Below are 21,128 nucleotides of genomic sequence, written 5' to 3' on the forward strand. Positions count from 1 at the left end.
GCAAGCCAGGCAGCAGGTGATCAGTTAGGATCACATTGGATTTATTGGGAGAATGGACTCCTGTATACAGTATAGTGAGCCTAAGGTTGCTGAACCTGGGTCAGCTCGTGTGCTGGTGGTACCCCAGAGTTTCAGAGCCTACCTACTGGGGCTGGCTCATGACGTGCCATTAACAGGACATTTGGGGCAGGACAAGACCTTTGAAAGGCTTGTCACCGACTTTCATTGGCCCTAAATGCACAAGCATTCAGACAACCATTGCAGGACCTGTCAGACTTTCCAGGCAAGTGGAAAGAGTGGGAGGAAGCAGAAGGCTCCTCTCCAGCCATTCCCTGTGGTCAGTACCCCCTTTGAACGGGTGGGGGTTGACATTGTGGGGCCACTGGCCCCAAAGACAGCCATGGGCAACAGGTTCATCCTGGTCTTGGTGGACCATGCCACCCGGTACCCGGAAGCCATACCTCTGAGGACAGTGACGGCCCCCGTGGTGGGTCGAGCACTGATGGGAATTTTCTCCCGAGTGGGATTCCCTCGCAAGGTAGTGTCTGACCGGGACACCAACTTCATCTCTAAGTATATGAAGTCCCTGTGGCAGGAGTGTGGGGTAACTTACAAGTTCACCACTCCTCACCACCCCCAATGAAACGGGTTGGTTGAAAGGTTTAACCGAACCCTGAAAGGCATGATAATGGGTCTTGAGGAACCCATGAGGCGTAAGTGGGACGTCCTCTTACCATGCCTACTCTTTGCATACCGGGAGGTGCCACAGAAATCTCTAGGGTTCAGTCCCTTTGAGCTTCTCTATGGACACCCAGTCAGAGGACCTCTGAGTCTGGTCAAGGAAGGCTGGGAGCAATCTCACAGGAAACCTCCCCAGAATGTATATAGTTACATGCTGGCCTTCAGGAACCAGACTCGGCGTTTCAGGCAACTTGCTGAGGCGAATCTGGAAGCCAGCCAGGAGGAGATGAAGCGATGGTATGACCAGAATGCCACTCTGGTAGCGCTTCAGCCTAGTCAGAAAGTGTGGGTCATGGCCCCAGTGGAACCCTGCGCGCTCCAAGATAAGTGGACGGGACCGTTTGAGGTTGTGGAGCGCAAGAGTCCAGTTACCTACTTGGTGGACTTGCGGTCTCCCAGGAACCCCTTGAGGGTCCTGCATGTCAACCGCCTTAAGCCCCATTTGGAGAGGTCCGAAGTGGGCTTGCTCTTAGCAACAGATGCTGGAATGGAGGAGGAGACTGAGCCTCTTCCTAACCTCCTGTCTGCAACAGAGCAAGATGGGTCAGTGGATGGTGTTAACCTCTCTTCCACCCTGACCCCTGAGCAACAGAATGACTGCCGCCAGTTGCAGGGACAGTTTTCTGACCTGTTCTCCCTGGTTCCTAGTATCACAGATTGGTGTGTCCATGATGTGGATGCAGGAGACATCTTACCTGTAAAACACAAAACTTACAGGGTAACTGACAGGGTGAGGGCTTGCATCAAAGAGGAGGTCTCAAAGATGCTTACGCTAGGGGTGATTGAGTCCTCTAGCAGTCCTTGGGCCAGCCCAGTGGTCTTGGTCCCAAAGGCTGCAGCGCCGGGTGCCACACCAGAACTCCGCTTCTGTGTGGACTACCGAGGGCTCAATTCAGTCACGAAGACTGACGCGCACCCCATCCCCAGAGCTGATGAGCTCATTGATCGGCTAGGGGCTGCACTGCCCTCAGCACATTTGATTTAATGTCTGGGTACTGGCAGATCGCCTTGACTGATGGGGCAAAGAAGAGGTCAGCATTCTCCACACCAGATGGGCATTTCCACTTCCGGGTTATGCCCTTTGGGATGAAGAATGCCCCTGCCACCTTCCAGAGGTTGGTCAACCAGGTGTTGGTTGGACTGGATGAGTTCACTGCCACCTACCTGGATGACATCGCAGTGTTCTGCGCCAGTTGGGATGAACATCTGCACCACCTCTGGGAAGTTTTGTTGGCACTGCGGAAGGCAGGCCTCACGATCAAGGCGAGTAAGTGCCAGATCGGGCAGGGTGTACTTGGGACACCAAGTTGGGAGCGGCCAGGTGGCGCCTCTACAGCCCAAGATTGAAACCATCCTGGCTTGGGAACCCCACAAAACCCAGACAGAGGTGAGAGCCTTTTTAGGACTCACAGGGTACTACAGGAGGTTTGTCAAGGGGTATGGCAACATTGTTGCACCCTTGACAGAGCTGACTTCCAGGAAGCAGCCCAGGAAAGTGATTTGGACTGACACCTGTCAGAAAGCTTTTGAGGCCCTGAAAGGTGCCATATGCAGGGCGCCCGTGCTCCTGGCACCTAACTTCTCAAAAGAGTATATCGTTCAGACAGATGCTTCAGAGTATGGTGTGGGGGCTGTTTTGTCACAGATGAATGAGGAGGGCCTAGAACAACCTGTAGCCTTCATCAGTAGGAGGCTACTTCCACGGGAACAGAGGTGGAGTGCTGTTGAGCGTGAGGCATTTGCTGTGGTCTGGGCAATGAAGAAGCTGAGACCCTACCTGTTTGGGACTCACTTCCGGGTTCAGACCGACCACAGGCCCCTCAGATGGTTAATGCAGATGAGGGGTGAGAATCCAAAGCTGCTGAGGTGGTCCATTTTTCCTACAGGGTATGGACTTTACGGTGGAACACCGCCCTGGTACAGAGCACACCAACGCTGATGGTCTGTCCAGATTTTTCCGACCTTAGTGATGAGAACTCCCAGGAGGTAGGGTAGTTCTCCCCACATTTCAGCTGGAGGGGACACGTGTTGGACCTGGCACCATTGGCGTGGGTCTCCCTTCCATTTTTGCTGTTGCCTCATATATTTTTGCTGGTGTTAGATGCTTTGGGCACTGTGCCACTGCTGTCCAGTGCCACAGTGCGAGTGCTCCCTACTGTAAATGAATGTATTGATTACTGATTCCACGATTGACTGATTTGGTTTACTTTTCAGACCCTAGTATAGTGCACTGAGTGTGCCCAGGGCTTGTAAATCCAAATGCTGCTGGTGGGCTTGCAGCACTGGTTGTGCCACCCACAGAAGCAGCCCTGTAAAATGTGTCTAAGGTCTGGCATTGCAGAGCCTGCGTGCAGTCTGGTACTGTCATGCTGACTGGGCAAGTGCACCCACTTGCCAGTCCCTAAACCTTCTCTTTTCTTCATATCAGACACCCCTATGGTAGGCCTAAGGGCAGGGTGCATTGTAAGTATAAGGTAGGACATGCTCTGATGTGTGTGGCATGTCCTAATAGTGAATTGCAGCCATTTTCGTTTTTCACTATTGCAAGGATACCTGTTCTCCATAGGCCAGAATGGGCTGTTAGATTATTACTTGTTTATAATCTTAACTGACTCAGAGAACATGGTAGAAATTCGAGTTTAGTATGCCTGAACTCAGAATGATAAAATGCATCTTTTAGTGAAGGTGGTTTTAACATTCTGTGTTTGAAAATACCACTTTTAGAAAGTAGGTACTTTGTTGCCTAACCTTTCAAACCTGCCTCTGCTAGGCTGTGTATTCCTCTGTCTGGAGTTTGAGTGACAGGGCTGGGGAATTCCAGGAGACAGGGTGAGGTGTCCCAGTGGTGAATAGAGAGATCTGCATCCAGATGGGTGGGAGGAGTTGCACCTGGGACTTGAATAGGGCTGTGCTTGCCTTCCACAATGCTGGCACCACCTCCTAGGGAGCGGCTGATGTCTCTGCCCTGCACAGTAAATGAAGAGAAGGAACCCTGTCAACAAAGTGCTCCAGGGTTGTACTTTCCTTCCACAATGCTGGCTCCACCTCCTGTGGGGCGTCTGATGTTTCTGCCCTGCACTGTGAAAGGAAAGGAGAAGTCTGGTAAACAGAGTGCTCAGGAACTGGTTTGGACTGAGCAAAGGCCCCTCTCCCCTCAGAGAACAAAGGATTTTGGGGTATAAGTAGTGGGACCCTGATCCCAAGAATTTAGATCACTTTTGGAACAAGAAGAAACCTTTACTGAGGAGCGGAACCTGAAGAAACTGAGGAGAGACTATCCCTAAGCTGAAGTGCTGCTTGGGGGATTGGCCTGCAGTGGTTTGCCTGACTGCCAAAGGAAGGAGAAGAGACTTTGTGTGCTTATTTCAACTTGTAAGGATCTCCAAGGGCTTGGAACAGAGCTTGCCTCCTGCTGAAGTCTCAGGGACAACAGACTTCAACCCCCAGCTCCCCAGAGTTCTTTGGAAGTGCCTGCTGCTGTTTTGGGCCTTCTGAGGGACTGTGTGTCACAAGGAGCTGGAAGCGCGACTCAACGAAGCCGAAGCGGATCGCCGTCGCTGCTGCTGCCGGCGCACTTCTGAACAAGGGTGTCGCCACTGGAGTTGTCGCACTGCACCGCATCGAGAGAAAAGTCTCGCAACGAAGAGGAAGCGTGTCGCCGTCGCTGCTGCCTGCCGTCGCACTTCTGAACAAGGGTGTCGCCACTGGAGTTGTCGCACTGCACCGCATCGAGAGAAGAGTCTCGCAATGAGGAAGAAGCATGTCGCCGTCGCTGTTGCTGCCGTCGCACTTCTGAACAAGGGTGTCGCCGCTGGAACTGTTGCATTGCACCGCATCGGAGAAAGCGCCTCGCATCCCCGAGAAGCGCGACGCCGTCGGAGCTGCTGCCGTCGCATTTCTGAACAAGGATGTTGCCGCTGTAGTCCACGCATCGAACCGAGAACTTCTCGCGTCCGCGGAGAAGCATGCCGCATCTGGGAGATCTTCATGTCTTTATTTCTTTGCACCAGAAGTTTGCCGCATTTCCATCGCTGCGACATTGCTTGTCGTGGAAGCGCAACGCATCGTAAGGTACATTGACGCAAAGTGTCGCATCTTAAGAACTGAACTGAACTAAGCTAAAACTACCATCTTAATGTAATAGTATTGTGTATTTTTTGTGTCGTTTATGGTCTTCTGGTAGATCTATATAAAGTATTCTTATTTTTTTATATAAAACTTGTGTGGTGTCCATCTGTAGTGTTGTCACTGGATTACTGTATGAGGTCACAAATGCTTTACACACTGTCTCTGAGAAAAGCCTGTCTGCTCGTGCCAAGCTACCAAGGGGGTGGGCAGGGGTTATTTTAGGAGTGTACCCCCTTACCCTGACTAGAGGCGAGGGTCCCTACTTGTCACAAGTACCTACCTGTGCCAACCAGAGACCCCCAAATCTAACATGTACCAAATAATAGATGTGAGAAAATGTCACTATTCTGTGGCCATCACAATTTTTCATTGCTGGTTTTTAGACTTTGTACACTGGGGCTGTGCTGAGCAGAGTCCCAGTGTAGGTACCCTGTCCTATGAAACATGTAAAGATAGGCTAATACATGATTGGCATATTCAACTCTCCTGTAAGGTGATAGTATATAGTGTGGAAACTACACTTTTGGTGTGGAAAGTTAAATATCACCTGTGGGCTGCAGCACTTGCTGTGCCATCCATAAGTATGGCAAACAAAAACAAAGCTTCAGGCCTACCATAGTAATCTGAGTGCTGCAGTTTAAACCTGCAGCCTAAACTCTCAAAGTAACCATTTTTTACAGGGAAAAACCATGGTTTTATATATTATCCCACCCCTATGTAGGCCTTGTAGTCCACAAAGTGGCATGCATGGTATTTAAATAGGAGACATGTAGAAATCTAATGTTGCCATGTTCCTAGAGTGGCAAGCCCCCAAAGCTATGGTCACGGCAGAAGGCGCTGCGGGGTATATTTACAAGCCTCTATCACCACGGGAATGTCACTTTTTGCAATGTTCCCGTGGTGCTAGGGGCTTCGCCTTATTTACAAGGCAGCGTTAAGCCACTTAACTTGTAAATAAGGCCCCCTTTCACACTATGCTTAGCGTGTAAGGGGTGGGCAGTGGGTGTTGCGGTGGGCGTTCCACTGCAACACCCATTGATCTTGATGCTGCCCCCTATTTACAAGGGCAGCGTAAATAGGAGGCAGCGCCAAATTAAGACCAGGGAAAACTTGGTCTTAACTTGGCGAAATTAGGAAAATGCTTTATTTCTCCTTGTTTTTGCTTTTACCATGTGTGCAGCACACATGGAATAACCAAAACGCCTTGGATTGTCTATGTTCAGGAAAGTGACCCTTCCTGAACAGAAACTATCTTAAAAAAATGAAATTTTGCAAATCCCATGTGTGCTGCATTAAGCAGCACACATAGAGTGACAATACGGCCTTTCAAGATTGTTTATATGCAGGAAGGGGGACCTCTCTGCACATAAATAATCCTCCCCTGCACGCAGACACCCTCGCACTATGGTGCAAGGGTGCCTATATTGGTGCTACACTGCTAACTGTAGCACCAGCGCAGGGGGAAACGCAGCGCTGCACCATATTTTTGTAAATATGGTGCAGCCCTGCATTTCTGAAGTGGCAGAGCATGTCGTTAAGCCAAGGAGACTAACAACACGCTCCGCCACTTCTCTTGTAAATATCCCCCTGGGTGTCCTCTGAGGAAAACTATAGTACAGATGAACATTTTATTTCTGCTATATGAGGTGTGGGACAAGCTAGTGAAATGATTTAACCACCATTTTTAATATTGATTTAAAATCACATCTAATTGCAAAGTTAGATTTTTCATAAAAATTTGGGAGAACACGTTTTATAAAATTACCTTATCCCCATCTGAAGCTCCAGGAGACTAAGTTGCATTAGTCTAGAAACAGTGCTTGGCCCTAATGAGGGGCAAAAGTGCTTCCAATCCAGAATAATGGATTAGGCCTGGTGACAAGATGGACTGTGGGGATTATGTGATCCCTATCAGCTCAGGAATGACAGCTGGAAAGGATCCAGGAACTTCATTAACTTGAAAGGGGCAGAGGTGAAGCATTCCGATTCAAACTTTAGTATTTGGAAGGACTTAAGAAGGAATAGCCTTCGTTCGTTAGACCAAAGGTAGCCAGACTGGCACTAGTCTTTTGGGAGGGGGAGTTTTGTCCCAGATCCAGTTTGATATAGATTAGGAACAGGTGTCTACTCATTCCCCTTAACACACCCATCCCTCCAAGCGAAGCAGACCCTTGGCACACAAGCTCCCCCAAGGGTAGGAGGTCTGTGCATCATGAATCGCCATTAGAATAGTGCACACTGGGATAGTTTGCAGTACGGAAATAAGGTTGTACACCCCAGAATTCAGCGTGGCGAAATACAGATGCACAAGACTGGAAAGTAATAGGCAGTCCAGCAAAAATGTCAGTGATTGTTGCATCTTCAAGTCTGCCCTCTCTGCCCTCAACAGCTACCACCACCAACTTAAAACCATCACATTGAGCCTGCGCCAACCAGACCAAGGAACTCTTCGCCATCCCCAGAGTTCACCTGCCCATCATCCACAGAAAATTTCACTCCGCCCTCACAGGAACTCTGCTACGCCCTTGCAGATCACTTCCACAACAAGATAGCCACCATTTACAGAAACTGCAAGCCCAAAGCCACCGACCTCCTCAGCATCCCCACTCAGGCAAAGACAGCTGCTGACCACCCACTCACCACATGGGAACAACTCAGCACAGCGAACACCAAGGTCTTACTGAACTCCATCCAGTCAGGTGCGCCCACTGACGCATTGACCCACGCTCCCATCAACACTTCAACCACAGAAGCGACGAGATCAGCCACCAGTTCACCACCATCCTGAACTCCTCCATCTCCACATCATCCTTCCTCAACACATGGAAACATTCAGAGGTCGGACCCCTCCTCAAGAAAACCCTCTGCAGAACCCAACTACCTCTAGACCTATTGCCCTATCTTGCTGCTCCCGTTCCCAGCCAAAGTCCTAGAGGAGGCCATAAACCTCCAGCTCAGTGAACACTTGGAGAGAAACTATGTTCTAGACCCCACCCAATCTGGATTCAGAGCCAACCACAGCACAGAGACAGCCCCGATCACCGTGACAGACAACATCCGTACCCTACTTGACAGAGGAGAAACGGATGCACGGATCCTTTTTGACCTCTTCACTGCCTTTGACACCATCTCCCACCACACACACTCATCAACCGTCTGCACCAGATCAGCAACAAGGATGACGCTCTTAGATGGATGCTAGCCTTCAACATGAGATGCACACAGAGGTTTTGTCTTTCTCCCTTTACCTCACTGCCCAAGCAGGCCATCTACGGCGTCCCTCAAGGCTCACCCATCCGTTCCACCCTCTTCAATATCTACATGACGTCACTAGCAGACATCATCAGAGCCCACAACATCAACATTATCTCCTACGCCGACGACACCCTGCACATCCTCTCACTTTCAGCTGATCGCACTATGACAAATAACAACTTTCACAACTGCATGAAGAATGTCTCAGCCTTGATAAGAGACAACTGCCTGAAGCTCGACACGGACAAAACCGAAGTGCTGATTTTTGGCAGCCACAACTCCCTATGGAACGACTTCTGGTAGCCATTGGAACTTGGACCGACCCCACTCTGAAAGAGGATGCCCGCAACCTTAGCATCATCCTTGACTGTACACTCTCCTTGAAATAACAGGTCAACACTCAGGCTGCTTCCAAACACTTTGCATGCTGTACAGAATCTTCAAGTGGCTACCCACCAGCACCAGGAAAACAGTGGCACAGGCCGTCATCAGCAGCCGTCTGAACTACGGCAAAGCACTCTATGCAGGCACCACCGAAGAACTCATGAGATGACTCCAGATGATCCAGAACACAGCAGCCAGACTGGTCCTCAACCTCCTCAAGAGGACGCCCATCTTCCAGCACCTGAGAGATCTCAATTGGCTCCCCATTCAGCAGGGATGCCACTTCAAACTCTTGACCCATGCCTTCAAAGCCCTCCATGACCAAGGACCGGTATACATGAACCACCACCGTAACTTCCACCAACCATCCAGAAATCTCTGCTCTACTCACCGTGCCCTCACACAGACAGCACACATCCGCCGCTGCAGCACCGGAGGTCGATCCTTCTGCCACCTCACCGCCAAATCCTGAAACGCCCTTCCCCTCCAACTTCGAACAGCACCCTCATGGGAAGACGTCAGGAATGGACTCAAGACATGGCTCTTAGACTGAGACCCGCAGCCCAGCGCCTGGATATCCTCATGGGTGATAAGTTGCACTTTATAAGTACAGTGTGATTCATTGACTGTACTATACTTTTCCTCCATTGATTAGGGAATGTCCAAGAATGTACCGCACACACTTGTTACTGAAATGTAGAAATATGGACCCCACAATAAGCTCCTCAAAATACTTTCTGGACCTATGAAAGAAAAGGAGAATGACTATGCTAGCTGTTTTAGACCTGTGAGGAGACCAGAAGGGTTGGACCTGCTCCCACTTGTACCCAGGACATTTGGTTGACCTCCTGTGTGGCTATAGGGGCACAACAAGCTGCAAGAGGCCATTTTACAGAAGTGTTCACCTGACCAGTTGCATTGGACTTAACTGGACCTGCTGGTGGCCTCTGATGGAGTGAGTTCTGACCCTTAAGTGTGGTCTCTAATGTCCTGGGATCCTTGGTTGTGCCTAGCTGGATTTCTCCAACAATATGAAAAATTAGGACTTGGAAAAACTTTGGACTTCCAGACCTCCAGAGGACTGAGACCAACCATAAAAGGCATAACATGGCTGAGTAAAAAAATCAAGCTGATCTTGCTTGGAGCTTTTTGCCACAAAAAAATCCTGTTCAGCGGACCCCTGCAGCAAGCCAATTAGACTTCAGTTCAACCATCCCAGATACAGCCTGCAGCCGTGGCTGCTGGAGGATTCTGAGATCCACAAAAAGAGACAACGGGGGTTATTTATTGCTTGGCGAATGGCCTGCTGTTCCATCATGGGGACAAAGTAAATTACTCCATCCCCATGGTGGAGAGGCCAACCGCCTAATTTATAAATGACCACCAAGCAGGCAGTCAGTTATAAAAACATTGCTAGGAACAGCCATCATGGCGGTCCCAGGCAATGCATATTGCTCTCTTCTACAGGGCTGCATCAGAAGGACATAGCCCTCTATCACAAGGTATTTTATTTTGTTTCCAGAAAGAAAATCATGAAACAGGATTTTCATTTTGCAAAGAAATAAATACAATTCTCCCCTCACCATGGGAGTCTTCTACCATGGTGGGGGTAGCATTATAATGGTTTTATTGTTCTTTACCGCCAGCTTTTACCTGGCGGTAAGAAACAGTAAAGAAATGACTGCATGTGCCAGAGCAGCTGACTCTGGAGCGCAGGGCTCGCGGTTGGATCGCTGGTGGCAGCTCAGCTCAGCACCATGTGACTCTGGAAAGTAGCTCACTCAGGGCCAGATGTAGGACGTGATTTTACATGCGTCTACAGGTTTGTGACCTGTTTGCGCATGCAAAATCACTGTGGGCCATGTACAAAGCCTATTTAAGAGGGTTATAATGGAGTCGCAAATGGGAAGGGGTCCCCAGGGGACCCCTTTCCCTTTGTGACTGGCTCTAAAAATATTTCTTAAGGTCAGGCAATGGTCCCAGGGACCACTGCCTGCCCTTAAAAACAGCATTTTAAAAAAACTGCTTTATTTAAAAGCAGTCCCAGACATGGTGGTCTGCTGAGCCCAGCAGGCCACCATCCCTGGGAGGGCCAGCCATTCCCAATGGGCTTGCAAAGTGCGAGAGGCTCATAAATAGTCATGAGCCTCGCAATTTGCGACCGCATTGGGAAACACAAACAGTGTTAAACACACTGTTGTACATGCAAAATAGTGCCTTGCAAATTGCGAGTTGCAAATGACTCACAATTTGCGAGGTGCTATTTTGCACATCGTACATCTGGCCCTTAATCTCCCCGTCAATCCGGAGCACCTTGAAACCCTTAAGGGAGTGATATGTTTGAGGTTTACAAATACAAATTATTATTAGGACATGTTTTCCCATCTAAATTGGGTGGGTGGAGATGTCGACGTTTTGCCATAGCAGAGACAGGGTAGTAGTAGTAGTGGCCTGTGTCTAACTCGTGCTGGCGGACCATCATGTTGGCCATATGTATACTCCGTCAGCGTTGCAATGGAGTACACATTCCGCCAACATATAATCCCCCCCTGCGTCTGAATGAAGAAAGCTTGACTGGGCAAAGGCTCGAAAAGTGTCTGGCAGCCAAGCAGACTATTCTAGGCACAGAATGTGAACGTTTCCCACTCTGTGCTTCACCTGCTTTAGAGGGACCTCCCCCGATGGCTACCCAGCTTCAACAGGACTTACTCCAATATGGGTTGCGACTTTGCCCCACTGTAAGATTTTGACTTCCATTTCAGATTCTCAGTCCCAAGGTAAAGTCTTTGATGAGGATAAATCTACTTGACATATCCACCACGATCTGCCGGAAATCACGCATTGGTTCTGGTCACCCATGAACAGTCATTACTGACTGGTGCTTTACTTTTTCTTAGCGCTTTTTCTCTTAAATCTTTAATCAATCATAACTCCAGGTCTCCTTACTGGATTATGATCATTTTGCAATAGTGTCACTTTATTTATTAAAAAGCCTGGGCAGTGCATGCACTGCTCTGCGAGGAATGCTGAATTCAGGTCTGGACTAGAAGTTCCGCTCATATTTTTCATTGGCTTGTGTCATTGTCCTTTGTGAACTGTGGCTTTTCATTGGTCAATAGCCTTAGTAGTCCCTCATTAGTACCGCCTTATCTCACTTTGTAAACTCCCATGAGGACACCTCCTGTTACATGTTTTGTTACTCGGTAGGCTTTAATTGCAGCCTCAAAGCACAATTTGCTTAAATAGTTTTCTCCTGCTTGCTGTTGCAGGTAGGACACACTCTCACCCCAGCGCAGATTTTTTTTCCCGTAGCATAGCACATAACGCTCATACAGTGGCGGCCATGCCTTTGGTTTATTTGTGGAGCCGAACGCGACTGCATGTTTTTTTTTTTACAGTTTATTAACTTTTGTTAAAATAACTGCCCCATGCTGCACTTCACTTTAATGGCAGCCGTGCCCATTTCCTTGGACGAGCCGTGTCTAAGGAAAGGGGTGTGGCTGCCAATAAAGTGAAACCGCGGCATGGGACACTTTTACAAAAAAAAATATTTGTTTGTCAGGGTGACAAACAAATGCTTTTTTTTTGTAAAAGCGCCGCATACCTCGCTTTCACTTTTTAATGGTGACCCTCCCCTTTCTTTAGATGCGGCTCGTCTAAGGAAAGGGGCGGGCCGCGGGCCGACATTAAAGTGAAAGTGCCGCATGGGCGCTTTTACAAACAAGCATTTGCAATGCAATAGGTCTCACATTTACAAGAGTTTTGTAAATGCGAGACCAATTGCATTGCAAATGATTGTTATAATTTGGAGTGCTATTTTTATGATGTTGTGTTTATGAGTTTCTAACTGTTTTGGTACTTCTACATGCTTTGCGCATTTTCACTGAGTTAAGCCTGTCTGCTCTGTGTCATAGCTACCAGGGGTTGAGCTTAGTTTAAATGAGTGAAACCAGGAGTGCCAAAGATGGCGTCCGAGTAGGAGGTCCAGTATTATGATCCGCAGTGTGTGACAGGTAGCTTGTGGTCCTGTCGGTCAAGAGAAACTCAATCCAGTTTAATTTAGCAGGCAATCACATGGGGGGACTGGACATCCACAATCGGACGACTGCCAGACAATGACACAGCACAAAGCACAGTGCTTTTAACAAGGGGGCTGCCAAGGAAACTACGATCTGCTGGTGTCAGAAAGCGGCCTGAGACAACTTGGGTTGAGCCCCAGAGAAAAGGTGACGTCCAGAGCCTACGTATGGCAGCCCATTGACCTCTACACCACTCCAGGTGCGACAGTGAGACCGACAATACCAAGGCCGATGAGACCTGTAGTGGGGCTGCAAGGAATGCTTCATCTTAAGGGCCTCCAGCGGACCCCATACTAATACCACAAGAGTTGCTCTGCCACTGCAGCTACATGCAGCAATTCTACCCCGAGGAAGACACCGCAGGAGCAGCCGGATAGCTGGCCCTGGCGGAATCGTGACCCCCACATAGCATCACCTGGCACCTGAACCAACACCACAGACAAAGGCTTGTGCACAAGTCAGACAGACCCCTCCTTGGTGTGCCGTTTTGGTGTGCAGCCAGCCCCGCCTGCAGGGATCCACAGGAGAAAGAACAGGAGGACAGGTGATGTTGCAGCCCCCAGGCTGGCCTTGCATCAGTGCGGACCTTCTGGAACTCCATCTTAGGTCTGCTCAATCACATCAGCCACCACCTGCCAAGAAAGCTGCAGTATCGGACCTGCTCATTAGCAGATTGAGGTCAGATGCCTGGGGGAGCATGTGAGGACAGCCCACAGTCGAAGAACCCCCGGGTGAAGTCACCATTGCCCTCCATCCCACCTGTGACACGTCACTCAGCAGAGCCGGGGTGCCTCTGACGACCCGCTTCCATAGACCACCAGGCAGGCACCTCTCAAACAGCGTTGTCACACCAAGCCATACCCAGAGAAAGCCATGGCGGCCCCACAAGTCTAAAACGAATTCCACCATAAGGGACATGTTGTCCAAAACCAACTCCAAAACAACAAACCAAAACATGATCTATTGATGGGCGAACACTCGCCCCAAGATCTGGTGCCTGCAAGCCCAGATCAGAAGAGTCCTGAACCCCCCATCACCAGACCCTTCTTCGAGCATCTTTACGGCAAGCTGCGGGAAGTCTTTACCACCTTAAGGGTCACAGTGGTGGTGGAATTTAAATCGGAAGTGACTGATTTGGAACACTGAGTAGCGACACTGGAAGATAACAATAATGCCAAGCAGGAGCAACTATACAGTCAAAGATGTGCATTCCTAGAACTCCAGGAGAAAACCCTAGACCTCCGTACCAGGCAAGAAGACTAAGAAAATGGACAGTGCTGCTTGAACATTAGAATCAAAGGCATCCCCCTGAATGCTGAGGGTGGGTACCTATAGAGCGTAGTGACACGTCTCTTCCAACAACTTGTACTACATCTAACGGAGGATGGCATTGTTCTTAACTGCACACTTAGAGTGGAACGCCGAGCCAGGTCACCTCGAATGTCCCAGAATATACTGACCTGTCTTAACTATTGCAAACAATGGGAGGCTATCATCCTTGTTGCAAGGAATGAAGGTCCTCTTCTCTTTGAAGACAACGAGGTTTGGTTGTACCAAGACCTGTCACCCATTATGCATAGCATAGGCTAGCCCTCAAGGCCGCTGCTACCTTCCTCTGGGAATAGAGCAATTGAATACGCATGGGGACACCCCTTTTGGCTTATCTTCATCTGAGAAAAGGAAACACGCATAGTACGCACACTGGGGGAGGCCCAAGCCATTCTGCCACTCGGACCAGACAACAGACACTAATTAACAATCAGCAAATACCAGCTGCAGGATGCAATCACGGCAGACTCTCCTGCTGAAGGCCCACAAATCCTAAGAGGCAGAAAGCCATTGGGAAGCTTTGAGCTTCTTCACCAACTGCAACAACAGGACCAAATAAGGGATGAGACTGTACAAAAGGCATGACTGTTGCCCGCGCCCCACTGCCGCTCCGAGCCAGATCTCTCCTCCTAGGGAGCCTTGCCAAGAGACCACCACTGAGGCTGCCAATCAGCATTTCTTTAACTCAACTCCCGGCACTGTGGAGCATGAGACCACACAACTGAGTGGATCTTACCGTCTTGTCCCCCAACATGGACCCCTCAATATACAGTGGCCAATGCTCCCAGACTAGGAGCACCCTCCAGTTGTGCCTTTACCCAGTTAGGGGAACCTCACCTATCCCCTACCTGTACATAGAATGAAGCAACAGCCAGCGATTTCTGGGTCATTGCGTAGTATGACACAGAGTCCAGCTCAGATGCTGCCTTATTCAGCAACCGCATAGTTAAAATCCTAAACCTTAATGTATGCAGCCACAATGCACCAGCAAAGCGCTTAGCCATGCTATCTTTACTATGGGACTAAGGGTGAGACTTCTGTCTCCTGCAGGAAACCTGCCCTCTAAAGAAAGAGAGTGGTATGTCGGAACAACGCATACCTTTACCACGCACGCTGTTACTCCACAGTCTTGACAACAAATGCATCTTTACCATGCATTCCTTTACCACACATATCGTTACAACAACATGCCTTAGGGAAAGCGCTGGACTCTGGAATCAGCGGTCCCTTTCAAGAAAGATACATAATGATAACCACAAAACTTAAATCAGGATTGGGTCTATTCCTATACAAATGGACAATGTTAGGATTTATTTAACTAACAAAATAAAACAAGGAAACAATACGTAAACATAAAGGGCCTCATGTAGGTAGCGAAATACCGGTCGGTAACGGCCGATTTTCGGTAAATATGCCGTTACCGACCGGTATACAGACAAGTGAGATGTAGGAGTCCAAAAACCACTTTTCGGTAAATATGAGGCGGTAAATACCGATTCATAGTTACCGAATTCTAAAATACCGATTCATACTTACCGAATACAGAATTAACGAATCGGTAAACATGAAGTGGTAAATATGAAGTGGTAAAAATTTAAAATGACATGTAGGAGCAGTCGGTAATTAAGAAATCCATTAAAATCGGTAATTAAGAGTCGGTAATTAACACGGACTAAAAGCAGGTGGTAACCATCAACAATGGATAAAAGCAAACCCAAAATTCTACAGCGTGGACAACATGGCCGCTATGTACGTCATTGCAAGGCGCCTACGTCTACAGGCAGCAGGACTGAGGGTGTGGCGACGGGAGGAACAAATCTACAGACAGCGCATCACACTATTCCAGCTGACTGATGCAGAGATACATGAGAGGTACAGGCTACACCCCGAAACCATCATGGACTTAATCAGGGACCTACACCCACTCCTGGACCAGCCAGTTAGAAGGGCGCACGCCATACCCCCACATGTGCAGGTGCTCTGCAGCCTACATCTGTTGGCATCCGGCAGTTATCAGGTGGTGATAGCTGCGGTGGGTGGGGTATCCCAAAGTTGCCTGTCCCGTTTCTTCAGGAAGTTCCTGGATGCCATGATGCAGAGAATGCACCACTACATAAGCTTCCCGAACTCACAGGCTGCACTGCAGAAAACAAAAACTGACTTTTATCACATGGCACAGTTCCCCCATGTCCTCGGCTGTATTGATGGTACCCACATCCCAATCTGTCCACCAGCAGATACAGAGCACATCTACAGGAACAGGAAGTCCACCCACTCCATCAACGTGCAGGTGATCTGTGATGCAGGGAACATCATCACAGATATTGTTGCAAAGTTTCCTGGGAGCACCCACGACTCTTACATCTTCCAGAATAGTGGGATTTACACACGACTGAGTGCCGGAGAATTCGGAGAGGGATACCTGCTAGGTAAGTAACAGTGACGCCCCTTGAAACATGCAAACATAGTGTATAGAGGCATGTTACTGATGGTTCCCTTTCACCCATCCAGGCGACAGTGCATATGCATGCCGGTCATTCATCCTCACTCCCTACCTACACCCAGCTACCCAGAGTGAGAGACGATACAACGTGGCACACAAAACAACACGCAATGTGGTGGAGCGCACGTTTGGACTACTGAAGAGCAGGTTCCGCTGCCTGCACAAGAGCGGAGGCGCACGCCAGTACAAACCCATCACCTGCTGCAAGATCATTGCCACTTGTGCAATGCTGCACAACCTTGCCACGAAAAAAGGTACAGATGTGGAACTAACATATTTTGAGGACAACGAGGATGAGTCAGGCCAGCCAGAGGGCAATGCAGCTAGAGTGCCAACTGCAATCGATGGGAGAGAGAGACGGGCAGAGATCACATCCAACTATTTCTGAGTAAGTAAGGGGACACAGCGAGTTGTGAGCAGTCATGACGTAGTTTAATGTGGCACCACGCCATGAACACATGATCAGGCCAATCTGGCAATATATCATCTATACAAGGAGTATGTCCAGGGTTACGTCACCCATTGTGAAGTGGCTAGGCAGGGCGACATCAATGTTTGCGCATACGCGCTGCAGTGGTGGATTGCACGGCCTGTGCATCCTCACTAGAGCCAACCCCAAGCCGCCTGCTGCTCCTGCGTGTTTCTGGGACGGGGGGTGTGATGCTGCTGGTGGTGTCGATGCTCTCCGCAGGATCCCCTGCAGCAGTTGTCGACGCCTGACTCGTCAATAGCACCCCTAGTGCACTTGTCACCTGCACCATCCCCCGAGACAGGTCGCTGCAGCACTGTGTTAGGCCCTCCTGCATCGTCACAGAGCGCCGGCACAGTAGGGAAGTGGCAGTTGCCAGACGGTTGAGTGCCCTGCTGGTAGTGTCCCTTCTCTGGCGTTCCCGGCGCCGTGCTTCGATGTCAGCATCTAATTTGCTGCACAACTGCTGGATAGACTGGGACATGTCCCGAATGCCCGCAGCCATGCCGCCAATGTTTGTGTCCATGTTGACTATGCTTGTCTTCATCACCCGCATGTGCCTCTGGACTGACATGACTGCCTTTGATTGCAGGCGCTGTTGCTTTAACATTTGGCCCTCGAGCCCCAAGAAGACACCATGGCCGTCAGTGGGTGCTGGTGGACTCTGGACACGCGACCTGCGGCGCCCTCTTGTTTCCGTCTGTGCTGCCTGTGAGGTGTGGGGCACAGTGGCATGGCTCCCTTCCTGGGGCCCGGTGCGGTCTTCAGGGCCCATGCTGTCGTCTGACGAGGTGTCCAAGGCTCGTAGCCTGGCTGCTGGACGCCTCCTCTGTCTCACGCATGCAAGCGGAGATGTGGCCGGTGAATCGAACATGAGTGGCGAGGCTGGCTCTGGTGGTGGTGATGCTGGCTCACGGTGAGGTGATGCTGGCTCTGTGTGCGGCGATGCTGGCTGTGTTGGTGGTGCGGCTGCCAGTGGGCCTGCTCCCTGGTCTGTACTTGTGCTGGCTGGAGGTGTTTGATGTTGCCGTGGTGCCGTCTCTCCTGCAGCATGCCCTGTCCTGCATGATGTCACATCTGTGGACAGAAATACAACATTGGCTCAGTGTCCCCGAAGGGCTGCATTGCAAGCGGCACAATAAATAATTTCACATTCCAACATGTCCCCTGTCTCCTTGTGCCTCGAGTGCGTGACATGCCTTGTTGCCCTGTAACATTTACGTCATGGTTAGTGTTGCCCTGACTACATCTCCCGAAATGCATTGCCTGTCTGCACTGACACGTGTGGACTGCAGTGTGATTCTCGTTTCACATTTGGGGGATGTGGGATGGGGTAGGGGGGGATACATTGCTGTGCTTTCGTCTTACCTTGGTGTGTTGCGGCTCTGGCAGAGCTGTCGGCGTCCCCAAGACCCACGACGCTCTCTTGCTCGATTGTGGCCGCCACCAGCTCCTCCAGTTCGGTGAGGGCAGGTGCCCTGTTGGTTCCACCTCCGGTCTGGCTGGCCTCCTTCTGGATGTCGCCCATCTTCCTCTTGGTTACAATCCTCAGGTCATACCAGCGCTTTTTGAGGACCTCAATGTCCCTGTGGGTCACTCCCACAGCATTGACCTGCGCCTGGATGGCCAGCCATATGTTGCGCTTTTCCACCTCAGGCACTTGCAGGGATTGCCTGCCGAACAGCTTCTGGTGCTGCTTCACGACCTCCTCCACCAGCACCTGGAGTTCCTTGGGGCTAAATTTCAGCTTCCTCCTCCTTTCCCCTCCGTCTTTCTGTGTTCTCTGGCTGGACATGCTGTTCGTTTACCCGCTCGCACATGCAACTGCTCCCTGCCTCTCCTCTGCACTCCAAGCCTCTCCAGGGTCGGCTAATTATGTCCACCTGCCTGGGTGTGGCCACTTCGGCTAATTGAGTACACCTGCCTGGGTGTGGGCAGTTCCAGGTTGGGTGGGCTGTCGTTGCACTGGATTCGCTGTTTCGTCAAGTCATGTGATTTTCTTTACCGACTCCGTACATACCGAATCGGTATTTTCCGAATCGGTAACTACCACCTCGGTATTTTGCGATTCGGTAACTTCCACCTCGGTATTTTCCGATTCGGTAAATACCACCTCGGTATTTACCGATTCGGTGAATTCCGATTCGTGATTACCGAATGTTACCGAATCGGTAACTGTTACCGAATTTTTACCTACATATAACTTACCGATTCTAATTTACCGATTCGGTACGGCTCGGTATTTTAGAACCGGTAAAATTTATTTACCTACATGAGGCCCAAAGTAAGCAGGAAGTGACGGGGTTTCTGGAAATCAAAAGATTTCCTTACCTCAGGCATGATACTTAAAAGTGACTTTTTAGTGAGATAAGGAAATCAATAGTCACAATGGAAAGAACATCGTGTACTCCACATAAATCATAAATAACAGTAAGAGTTAAGATGTGGTTGTTGATGACGGTTCGATCCCCAACAATGGTTATGGGATCATCATCAGGGCTAGTGAATCAAAATGCCTGAGAAGTTGCAGAAGTGGGACACACGGAGAGGAATAGTGTCCCATCCAGGGCTAATAGTTTATGCGCGGACTGCAGGGGTCCGGGTGGATGGTTCGGGAATGGGTTGATGGGGAGAGCAAGGTCAGAGCAAGAACAGAGGAAGAGCTGCCTGGAGCCTCATTGGAAGGGACCACTGTAGGTCCTTCTTGCCACTCGCACAGCGGTAAAACTCGACAGCCAAAAGAACTGGGTGCATGGGAGTCATTGTAAATGGGTCCCTCTCCCGCTCCCTTACGATAAGTGGGCACTTGAGGGGATCACTGATCAGGAAGTGGAGCAAGTGCCCCGCTTTGTTCCCTTCTCTGATGCCCGGTTGAGGTAGGCGCAGACAGACGAGAAGAGTGACATTGCCCTACCTGAGGCGGTTCCCCCTCAGATAAGGGCCACCCCAGCTTCTCCTATTTCTCATACACAAGAGACTGAGACCCAGTGCCCATCTGATCCTGAGTTTCACCCCCTTTTTGTCGACAAAACTGTGCCTGGAGTCACCAGGTACAATCTACGCCCCCGGCATAAGGACAGTGCCTCGGAGGGACAGTCTAGCAGTTAGGGAAGGACTTGAGCCCAGGGTGTGGGTACTGTGCTTAAGGTGCCTGCCATAGAGTAGGGTGAGCTGAACGGGTGGCACTGCCTTGGACAATGGACAGGATAGTTGAAGGTACTTGCCAAGGAGGGAGGGTGCCCTATGCTGAAAGAAGAAGGATTTGTTTCCAGCATGGGTTGCGACTGCGCAGCCCAGTCGAGGGAATGCTTCATAGCACCATCATCGATGAACAATAGGAGCCTACCAGAGAGGCTCTAAATGGACGCTGGGTGACTTGTGCCCCTCTGGCCGGTTGTGTTCTCTTGGCTTCAATTCATAAGATTTCTTCCCATGTACCCATTTGGCCGTGCAGTCATGAGGGAGGAACAGCCTCTAGTGGCTCCATCACTGGAGCAGATTGGTCCTGGTTGGTCTGGCTGGTCTACTAGGAGTAAGACAGTAGTGGTATTTTTTGTCCTCGTTGTAATGATCATACTGTTCGGGTATTTAGAAGAACATTACCCAGTCCACACTGATAGGGACAACCCCAGTTTCACCCGTGCAGCTGTTTGTCACAATGGCACAGCATAAGGAACGACATAGACAGACATATGTTGACAATGCATTTGTTCAGATGCTTCATCAGGGTTACAATGCGAATAATACAAAAAATTGCTGGGTGTGTGGGTTACTTCCCTCTGTTATGCACAAGAATGACCTACTAGTGTCCCTACCCCTGTCATACTTAGGTAATTGTGAGGCTTGGTTCCAGTTGCTTTCAATGGTATATATTCATTATCATGCTGATGCCATGAACTTGACGGAATCTGGAATATACAGTAGTACGCCAGGGTTATACTCCGGGAACAGATGGAAAGGAGGGTACCTTACATCCCAATGCTTGCATGAATGTATACAACAATAATAAAAATGTCACATTGATGAAAGATGAAATGTTGGATTTTCAGGGATTTAATGTCTCTGAACACTTTAACTGCTTCCATGTACGAAATATCACTAGAGACACAGTCATGCCTGTACCTGTGATCGATACTACTACTAGTTTATGTGTCGAAGGCTTTGGGAGTATTCTGGTGGGGCAGAGCTGCTACAATTATACATGTAGATTAAACACTACTAGTAGCCCTCCTTTACTCAC

General features: G+C 49.7%; 1 protein-coding gene across 2 annotated transcripts in view; it reads right to left on the reverse strand.

The window, feature by feature from the left end:
• LOC146859598 (uncharacterized) overlaps positions 1-21,128 on the reverse strand; it is a 257,232-nt gene that overhangs the window by 55,384 nt on the left and 180,720 nt on the right. Inside the window, exon 3 of one of the 2 annotated variants that reach the window (XM_085646543.1) lies at positions 16,935-17,965. The exons of the other annotated variant lie outside the window; for it this stretch is intronic. Coding sequence (XP_085502669.1) covers positions 16,968-17,965 — 998 coding nt within the window. The 3' untranslated portion in view covers positions 16,935-16,967. Of the gene's footprint in view, positions 1-16,934; positions 17,966-21,128 lie in introns of those variants that run through there. 2 annotated transcript variants of the gene reach the window in all.

Source organism: Triturus cristatus, chromosome 3_1 (assembly GCF_964204655.1).
Source record: "Triturus cristatus chromosome 3_1, aTriCri1.1, whole genome shotgun sequence".
Lineage (NCBI taxonomy): Eukaryota > Metazoa > Chordata > Amphibia > Caudata > Salamandridae > Triturus > Triturus cristatus.